Source organism: Cyprinus carpio, chromosome A9, assembly GCF_018340385.1.
Source record: "Cyprinus carpio isolate SPL01 chromosome A9, ASM1834038v1, whole genome shotgun sequence".
Classification (NCBI taxonomy): Eukaryota; Metazoa; Chordata; class Actinopteri; order Cypriniformes; family Cyprinidae; genus Cyprinus; species Cyprinus carpio.
The window spans coordinates 28,374,354-28,385,503 of NC_056580.1; the positions used below are offsets into that span (position 1 = coordinate 28,374,354).

General features: G+C 32.0%; 1 protein-coding gene across 1 annotated transcript; it reads left to right on the forward strand.

Annotated features, from left to right (window-relative positions):
• Positions 1–1,012: 1,012 nt before the first annotated feature.
• Positions 1,013–9,930, forward strand: LOC109052004 (L-dopachrome tautomerase). The gene is given in 21 exon segments (XM_042764532.1): positions 1,013–1,414; positions 1,416–1,479; positions 1,482–1,585; positions 2,641–2,715; positions 2,717–2,797; positions 2,799–2,831; positions 2,833–2,868; positions 2,870–2,954; positions 4,128–4,195; positions 4,197–4,223; positions 5,287–5,304; positions 5,306–5,450; positions 7,894–7,940; positions 7,943–7,972; positions 7,974–8,009; positions 8,011–8,098; positions 9,416–9,471; positions 9,473–9,556; positions 9,640–9,774; positions 9,776–9,889; positions 9,892–9,930. Coding segments are annotated over 21 exon segments (1,488 nt in total). The 5' UTR covers positions 1,013–1,291.
• Positions 9,931–11,150: the final 1,220 nt, after the last annotated feature.

Sequence of the window (11,150 nt, forward strand, 5' to 3'; positions counted from 1 at the left end):
GTTTGTTAGGTTAAAAAAATAAAATAAAAGATAAAGTGTTGAAAATGAAGATTATTATAACATTTTGTAGTTTTTAATTTAATGCAATGACATTCGTTAACATAAGTGTTGTGTGTATTTACTCATTAATAAATATTTAAATTAAATAAAATATCAATATTAGACACAAAAAATTTAACTTAAAAAAAAAACACCACATTAAAAATTTACTAAAATTTAAATGAAATCTATAAAAGTATTTTTAAAAATATATATAAAAAATAAAAATATAAAAATAAAAGCCAATTAAAAATATCATTAAATACTACAATAGTATATGTACAATACTAAAATAACACTGTAATACAAATAAACATGATTCAATGGTCCAAATCTACTTTGGAGGGTTGAAATAAAAATAAAAATCAATCAATCAATAAAAAATAAAATCAGAAAATACAGAAATACAAGCTAACTCAAAAAATGACTAAATATATGTATAAAATAATACTAAAATAACTCTGTCATAGATTAAATGAAGATTCAAGCATCCAAATACTTTTCTGGGGCTGAAATACTAAAATAATAGAACTTAATAAAAATAAAGATAAATAGTAATATGAAACCATAAAAAAAAAAAAAAAAAAAATCTAATAACATTACTAAAACTTAAACAAAAGTTTTAATTGAAAATAAAAAGCTAATTCAAAACATCAATAAACACTATAATAGTACATAAATAATACAAAAATAAGACTACAATACGATTTAAGTGCATGTCAAACACTTTTAGGTCACTTTATCTGCATCCGTTTCTTTTTTCCCTGACTGAACCTGAATCATATGAGTTATGCATAAGAATATGTCTCAATATTCTCAGAAACTGATTTCAAAAACCCATCCTTTGATATTAGCTTTAAAAAATCAGTTCATCAGAAGGAAAACCACATGTATATCTCTCATACCCGGAAATTGTTTTATCTGCTCTAGATGAGTTGAATCCATTGAGGAACGTTTTCCTCGGGGCTTTTGAGCGGCATTAGAGCAACAAATAGTTTCTCTGTGTCAGGTGACTACCACGGGACGGCCGTAATAATCCTCCCATGTTCGAGCTGGCCAGAGCATATAAAGCACTGATCGGCTTGAGATCTGTGAAAATGCATGTGATGTGTGGAAGGAAAGCATTATAGACCGATACGCTCAGAACCGCATGTAATCCTTAAAAAAACAATTATTTGTGATTAGTAACGTGCTGCGGCAGCTGAGGGAGACTCTGAGAAACTTGAAGCAGACTGTATAAGATCCTGCAGATATGAGGAGATCGATTGTGTTGGCTGTGATTTACAGTCTGGGATGGATTTACCTGACCGAGGCTCAGTTTCCCCGAGTCTGCTGCACCGTGGAGGCCATCGTGTCCAAAGAGTGCTGTCCCGCGCTTGGGATCGGATCCGGAAAACGTGTGCGGGGTTCTGTCCGGCCGCGGAAACTGCAGCGAGGTCCATGTGACTCCAAACCCTGGGGAGGACCGTACAGGTTAAGAAACGTGGACGACCGGGAGAGATGGCCGACTAAGTTTTTCAATCGGACCTGTCCGATGCTTCGGTATGTAAAAGAATAATATATTCTGACTTATGACAAATTTTAGAAATTGTTATGACTGTTTGGATACTTATTCAGTTTATTCAGTATGACATATCTGGATATCAACCTGAAATATATCACAAATACCTATATATATATTAGAAATTAATAAAATCAGATATATGGGAACTATGTAGTGACAATATATATATATATATATATATATATATATATATATATATATATGATATATATATATATATATATATATATATATATAATAATACATAAAAATATAATGTAAAGTTTATAATACAAATGTATTATAAAAAATACATAAAAGTATCCATATATGTGTGTGTGTGTGTTTTTGTGTGTGTGTGTGTGTGTATATGAATAATTATATATTGTGCCTTTGTATATATACATTACAATATATATTTAAAATACATAATATATATAATATATATATATAAAAATTTAAATATATCCTATACATTAATAAAATATGTATACATTTTAATAAATATTTTGTCACCTTTACTTACAACATATATAAATATAAATTGAATAATTAATAAATTATATTTTTAGTTTTATTATTTTCTAATTCATGTAATTGTATGCATACACACACACACACACACACACACACACACACACACAACACACACACACACCTCATAGATATATATATATATATATATATTTATAGATATATATATTATACATATTATGTATTTTAAATATATAATGTAACGTATATAATACAAAGGCACAATATATAATTATTCATAAAGAATTGTCTATATTATATGTTTAGAATTTAACAAATTGTTAATTTCATAACTTACATTTTTTAGTTTAAATTTTATTTAAACTTTAATTTAAATATTTTTTTTTAAATTGAAATTAATCCTTTTAACAACATAATTTCAATCAAGTGTGTCCCAATTTTGACTTGTAGAGTAAAAATCCCCTATCCTTTTATTAAAGAAAGGGCAGAGATCTGAATATCACAGGGATACTTTTAGCAACCGCACGCCTCTAAAACTATAAAACATATTCTCTTCTGAACAGGTAAACTTTGCTGGTTATAACTGTGGCGAGTGTAAGTTCGGCTGGACGGGGCCGAGCTGTGACCAGCGCAAAGCTCCCCGTTGTGAGGAAGGACATTCACTCTCTGAGCCCCGCTGAGCTGCAGGAGTTCCTGGACGTTCTGGATCGGGCCAAAACCCCCCACCGTCCACCCTGAATACGTCATCGCCACACCAGCACTGGCTGGGCCTGCTGGGACCCAACGGCACCCGAGCCGCAGTTCAGCAACATCTCCATCTACGACTTCTTCGTCTGGCAGCACTATTACTCTGTCCGAGACACATTACTAGGTGAAGAGCTGTGAACACAGGGCTCACACTGGTTCATAAGCTTGATTAAATGATGACAATTCCTCTGAAAATGAGTGAAAAGAAAAACATTACAAAATCTTCTTAGGGATTTCAAAACGGTGGTTTAAATTTGTGAAAAACTATCATGCATTTAAAAAAAATTTACATCGAGGCAATAGTTTAGTCATTATTATTCAGTCCTATGATTTCGGTAGAGATGCACAATTAATCAAATCACAACATGGATTAGTGTCTGTGAATATTAAAGCGCAAAATATATATTATGTTTTAATTTTAACAGTAAGTCTCTGTTGCGCAGCATTTTGTTTACAAAAAAAAAAATAGAAGGAATTGTTCAATTTTAATTTCCTTTCATTTTAAAAGATTAATGTTTTATGTCCTCTTTGATTACAATCATTTTTGATAATATATCTGTATTAAATACTAAATCCAGAAAAATTACAACAGAAAACACAGAAATTCTAGGAAGACAAAAAATAAAAAACAAAATAAAAGATTCACTGGGCCCTATTATTGTAAAAATGTGTAATTACTTATTAAATGGTTAGAGTTTCAAGAATTAATTTGATTAAACATGCATTTTGATTATTAAAATTTATTTAAACCATTAAATCCAGAAAAATGTAAACTGAAAAATTGAATTTGGGAAAGATAATTCAGAATTTGTAAAAAAAATAAAACAGAGATTTCATGGGGCCCTAAAATTTTTATTTTTGTTAAACTTTTGATAAAGTCTTTTTAAATATATATTGTATAAGTTTTCTAATTTCTAATTCCAATTTTATAATTAAATTGATTAGACATGCTTTTTGATTAATAAAATGCAATGAAACATTAAAACGGTATCCAGAAAAATTTCATAAATTGCTGTTAATTTATGTATGTTATGTAAATATATATATATATATATATATATATTATATATATATATATATATATATTTAAAGGTTTATGAATTCAATTCATTCGACATGCTTTCTGATTATTCAAATTTAATGAAACTTTTAAAAGGAAATCCATAGAAAATTTAAATCATACACACACAAAAAAAAATGGAGTCTAATAGGAATTAGGAGATCAAGCAGACATTATTTTGTGCATTTTGTGGTTGCTTCACCGGACGTAGCTTTTATGTCCTTGTTTTCTGGCATGTCCAGTGACGTCCTTTTAAAGCCATTGACTTTTCCCACAAGGGCCCTGCGTTCATCACCTGGCACAGATACCATCCTGCTCAGTCTGGAGAGAGAGCTACAGGTCAGATCAAGCCTTCTCTGTTATCACACACTGTATTTTCTCATCATCATCTAATCGTCTAGAGGCCCTCACGACAAGAGGACAATGAAGTTTGGGGTTTTTTGCACATAGTGTCTTAATCATAACTTCTGAACACAATGTCCAGACCAAAGGAAAGGCAGTAAAGCTGAATGTAAATGTTGCATTATATCCAACTATATTATATTAAAAATTAAGCAGGTCATAAAATGGTCATTAATTTGGTCCATGATGACCTTTGATTTATCCTGCAGGGATGCTGAAATATCAAAAACATTAAAAAAAACAACTGAATAATCATTGTCATTTTTTAAGAATTAATTTTAATTTGTGAATAGTAATCATTGTGATATTTGGATCCAAGTGTAGGGTTCAAATTATCAAATTATCATTGTTGAAAATGTATCATAAGTCATTGGCAACATATATTTTCATATAATTTATACCAATCCAATAATAAAAAAAAAAAAAATTTAAAAAAAAAATAATATTAAAAAATTAAAAAAAAAAACAAATTTTAGCAGTATAACTATTTCTCAACTTTATTTAATTTTTTCAACTTTAAGATTTTAAAAAAATTAGTTTGAAATGATTTGATCAATTGATTAATGTAAAGATGTAAATAAAACAAAGATTTTACTGAAAAATACTAATTCTTTTGCAATTATTTGTGAAAATGTACAAGCAATTTACTAGCAAAATCTTTACTTTAAATGTACTTAAATGAGTTACATTTACTTAATATTACTTAAACATTTGAACGCAGGCAGCTGCACTTAAGTTTTTATCGTTTGAAGTATATGAGTTTTTTTAACAGGGGGGGGGGGGGGGGGGGGGGGGGGGGGGGGGGGGGGGGGGGGGGGGGGGGTGGGGGGGGGGGGGGGGGGGGTTATAGTTGCCTTATGTATAAGTTTATAGTTGCATTTTTTATTCTCGAGAAAACTCATGAGCTAGAATCGATATTCCTCTTCTTCTGAACACTTGAGTGGAATCTATAGGTTTTCCAGAACAGGAAGAAACGGATATTTTCTGTACCCATCATCAGAAACTCACAGGTCATGAGACACTTCGCCGTCCCGTACTGGAACTTTGGCGACGGGGACGGATGGAGATGTGGGACGTGTGTCACAGACTCGCTGCTGGTAGGACGGGACCCCAGTGACCGAACCCGTATCAGCCCTCGCTCCAGGTTTGCCTGCTGGGGGAGTGGTGGTGACAGGTACGTTTTTGCGGGGTTAGGTATAGCAGATAGACATTCAAAAGTAGCTGTGTAAATTCTTCAATGAATTGAATTAAAATTTAATATGAAAAAAAAAATAAAAAACAATGACCAGTTTTTTGGAGGCTTTTTTTATGTGGAGTCAAAGACGAAAAATTGGTTTAAGCATTAAACACAATAACTGTAATACTGCTTTGAATTGTTGTTGCAATAATAAAAAAAAACTTAAAAAACATCTGTTTAATTTAATTGCAATTTGTGTTTTTGTATTTCCGAGCAAAAAATAAATATCAGAAACATTTTGGCCCTGATTTTACAGAAGGAGACCCACTTAAAATGTCATTCAGTGTAACAATCTCATCAGGCATATTTACAAACAAAATCAGTTTGTATGACCATATTCAACGACTAATTGCTTTCCCGCCAACATACTAATTAGTTGTAATTTTAACATTGATTAAAAAATTTTGCCTCTATCCTCTTATCCTAGGTTTTGCCCATTTGTCAGTAAGAATTTTTTTACTCATTTACAAACACAATCAAATTTTAATATGCTACCATATATATATATATAGAGATATCTATATATAATATATATACTATATATATATATATATCTATATATATATATATATATATATATATATCAGAATAAGCAGGTTGTTTTGATTTTTTACATAATATTGTGTTAGCACTGAATGAAACTGTACATATTTATTTCAACCACAATGTTGACATTTTATGTCTCCCAAAAACTTATTTGACTGTGACCTTAAACCCTTAACAAAAGACACTTTACTTACATTTAATGTGCTTTCTGTGGACATCAAATCACTTTTGTAATTTATTTTTGATGCGGACATCTTAATGTCTTTGACCCATGTGTGAAACGGACGTATATATATTCACCCATCTGCTGTCTTTGACGTCACAGTTCAGAGTCACTAGGAGAAGAAAAGGCAAAACAGTGAAAGATTATAGTTATCATTTTCAGATGAAGTAAAAAATAGCATAAAAAGTTTTAAAAGTATTACAAAATAATTGAAGGAGATGGAACAAAATGCATAAGGGGCACCAGAACATCACCCTTTGATTTTAGTGTTTCTAAATTTCAGTTAATTTATATGCAACTTTTGTCAATTTCATTAGTATTGTTGATTTTCATTTCAAATATTTCTATTTACTTTCTTTTCCTGTTTTAAATTTTCATAATTTTAGTACTTTAAATTTATTTTAGCACAATTTTATTGCAAACAAGTTTTTTGTTATTTAAATTTTGATTCTAATATTTACATTTGAATTTTTTTTTCAGTATATATTGGAATTACATTGAAAATGATATTTATTTAATCGTTTTTTTAGTAGTACATCAAGAATATATTTGATAACATTAGCATTAATTTTCTTTTATATAATTTAGTTGCAAATGGCAGTGTAATTTTGTGAGCTATCATTGAGATACTATTATAGTATAGTTTTGTTAATTTCATAATTAGATTTTATTTTAGATTTTCTGCTTTCATGGCTAATTTTAGTTAATAAAGTTTTTGTTTTATTGTGTGTTTTTGTCATTTTTATTAGTTTTGTTGTTTTTAAACATTTAATGTAGTTTTAATTTTTATGTTCAGATTTAGTTTTAATTATTTTATTACATCAAGGGTAAAACTAAATGAAAATGAGAAATGTTGCTTTGGGAAATGCTGAACATAAAATAAGTGTTGACTTTATTTCAAATTGGCTTTCTTTTAGGTACCAGTTAATTCATTTCAAATAATGATTTTATTTTATTGTATTTATTGAACTATAATAACTCTGTCCAAAGCAACATTTAATGCAGCATTTTTTTTTATTATTTTTTTTTTCATTTAACATTTATATTTTATTTCAGATTTATTGCAATTGCTGAAAATTACTTTTAATAGTTTACATTAACAAAAGCAACACTGTAGTACAAGATTTGTGAATTTGAATTAGCATGGGCCTTAAATTTTAATAAAAACGACATTAAGTGAAAAAATTATGCTTTAAAACCAATTATAAATAATGGCTTTCAGACAATAAATGAATATAGAATAGATAACAAATTGCTTACTCTAGATAAATATAAAAAGTGGCAGAACAATACATAAATGAACAAATATAATATCACCCAACTACATGTCACTTTAAGATATTAACTTATCCCACTTATCTTCATACAAACTGGACATTGGTGACTTTCTTTCCAACAACTTGCGTTTTTGTGGGAAACTAGAGAACAATCTTTTCAATGCACGTTCACATATTTTGACCAATGGGATCAGATAAAACATGAGTGAACCCCTGAGTAGTGCAACTTACTACTAACTATAAGGAGCTCCCTGCTGCCTCACAATGATCCAGATTCATGCCAGCCTGTAACATCACACAATGACGTGCATCTTTTCCTTTCAGTCTGTCGATGAGTATAAAACAGTCTGGTGACCTTGTGTAACGGGAACCCCCCAGCGAGGGATCTCTGCGCAGAGGAGTCCATGGAGAGCACTAATGTGGACTTTTGGCCAACCATGAAACGACGTTAGAAGCTGCCTTAAACCTCCAGAGGACTTTGACAGTCCACCGTACTTCACCAACTCCAGCTTCAGCTTCAGGTGATACAGTCAAAAAACTCAAGTCCTTAAAGGAACAGGTCCATCTAGAAATAAACATTTAGTCATCTTTTTTACACACTCTCCGATCTTTTGGGGGGGGGGGTCATTGTTTTTTTCTTTCTTTCCATGCAAAACCAAATGAGGTTATTTTAATAATGTCCAAACTAAGTAGATATATTCTATGTCTATCCATATATATATATCCAATGATCCAAGATCTTATTAACAAACATGTTCATTTTTAACCACAAATAAGTTAATTTTGACTGACAGAACAAAAAACGCGGTCGAAAACCCTAACACTATGAAGCCCTGTTTCTTAACGTGATATGTAAATTTCTAAGGCCTCTAATGATTTGAGATGATCAAAATGTTGCTGTGAAAAACTGTTGCAACACTACTCTACTGCATGCCCTTCTGTGCGTCTGATTGATAGTTTACGAGTTTTTTATACAGCGAATCGAAGTAGTAATTGTAGAAAAGTCCAGGCTTAGCTCGTGCTTCATGTGTCTTTTTGCTGTCAACTCTTGAGTGATTTTGATCAAGTAAAGGTCAGAATAACTGCAGTAATATCTCCAGATGAACACTTACTGGACTGAAGCAGCTCAGCTTTACTTGATTCTCCATTAGAGTCTCAAATCTGATCATCAGGATCTTTTGAGGAGCGTTTGTTTCCAGAAGCTTTACTTTCACTGTTCCTCAGCGGAGGACTGATCTTCACAAGCCTCCACAACATCTCACATCTTCTGAAGATGCCTTTATTTCTTTCATCACTCAATACAACTTTTGCATTGCATTGCACTTATATGTTTGGATCTTTCAATGCCCTCTAAGACATATTATTGGAGATATGGAGCGACGACTGATATTTATATCATTTTATGCAAGTATCTGGTATAAGGTTATAAAAATCTGATTGATTTACATTACAAGCATCAGAATTTCATCACTTTTTGTCCATATAAAAATCAGCATCTGCCCCCAAAATTGCATATTTTTTGCTCATTTTGGGGCCTCTGGATAAAACTAAGTGTGTTTACCCATCCATATTCACTTCTGACTATATCTGAGCTGTAAAATCCTATAAAAAACAAAAACAGTTATGCAAACTTTTTTTAATATTTAAACTATTCCATTTAAAAATGAGATATTTCTGACTTTACAGGGTTTTAAGTTGAAGTCTGTGGAATTAGTTTTGGAGTTCAATTCAATTGAATTCCACAATTTATTTGTATAGCGCGTTCACAGTACACCATGGTTTCATAAGCAGCTTTACAGAAAATGCATGTGTTCTACAACGTTTTGTTCTACCTTTCCTTTGACAGGAAACGCTCTAGAAGGATACGGACCAGCCAAGACGGGTGAGCTGGACAGCTCTGTTGTCCAATCTGCACAACCTGGTGCACCTGTTCCTCAACGGGACCAGCGCTCTGTCCCACTCCGCCGCCAACGACCCAATCTTTCTGGTAACATACAAGACACATTAAATGACAGTAACATCACGGTGTTCAGTCTGCATGAACTCTGATTCTCTCTTGCGGCCGAACAGGTGCTTCATGCCTTCACCGATGCCATATTTGAGGAATGGATGAGACGTTCCCGTGAAAACGCCAGCTTGCCGGATGAGATGGCCCCTAGCGGACACAACCGGCATTATAACATGGTTCCCTTTTCCCACCTCGTGGACCAATGATGAGATCTACCTCACATCTGAAAACAGCTTGGGCTTATTCCTACGCCGTTGAACTTTGCAAGGTAACAAACATGCTGTCAAGCATATATTATGGAATATTTACCCCACCAAAAAATGCAAATTCTATCAGTGCTTACTTACCCATAACAATGCATATGCTGAAATCTTTTGAAGAACACGCCACGGCTGTCAAGCTCCAAAAAAAGACTAAAAACATCATGAAGGCACCATAACATTGGTCACTTTGAACTGTTGTTGCATGTAAAAGTGGTGATGCACCGAACATGATTTTTTACAAAAACTGCTTTTAATAACCAACACTGAGTTGCATATAAACATTTGAAGTGTGCATAAGGCAGGTTTTTAAAATAATGTTCGAGCGTTTTACCAACATTACGTTTTTATACCTTAATTATTGTTTTGAACTATAAACACGGTGGCTAAAACAAGTTTTTCATGGACAGGATTAATTCAAACACTGTATGTAATGAAGACAACTTGCAGATTGAGTTTAAATAAAATGAATATATTAATACTATTATTCAAAGTGGTACTGAATGGCTTTTCTGCGGTAAATGTAACATTACTTACTTTGTTTGAAACACGGCTGCAACAATTACTTGAGTCGATTGCATTTCAGTAAGTTGTTCTGGTTTCTTTCTTCAACCACCTGATTTTCATTTCTTTTTATTTCGTTTGTAGCTAGTAAGGATAAAGAAATAGAAGCGCTACAGCAGAACTGTAACACGGACCACATTTTAACGAGCGTTATAAAGCCACGTGTATTGTTTGAATTTCGCTATAAAACAATCGATATCGTCAAGCAGTCCCTAGCATCCACACCAGCTGAAATGTTTAGCTGGTTTTGTGGCTTTCTTTGCCTGAGTTTTCGTTTCATTCAGGGTTGCCAGGTTTTCACAACCAAACCCATCCATTTCTAGTGTGTTATTGTTCAACACGGAAACTCCGAAGCTTGTATCAAAAAACAAACAAAACATCACATTTCACATTGAAGCACTGTATTGGAGCTTGAATTCGTTTTGAGAAAAGCACGTGTAACATTTTTTTAAAAATTTATATTTATAAATTTTGGAAAACGCTTGAATAGGTAGTGTGAACAGAGAGCCGGAAAATGCGGTTTTCAGTATGCTTTCGGAACAGATCCTTATTAATAAATAAATTAAATAAGGTACAATTCTGTGGTACAAAGGCCAAAATTGTAACGGTCATAATTTCGAGATATAAAAATAGAGAAAAAATCTGAACTGTGAGATAAAAGTAGTATTTCACGGCGGGGGCAAAAAATGAATGAAAAAAAAAAAACATAAAAATGTAACAATGGCAATTGTGCAATATAATCAATTCTG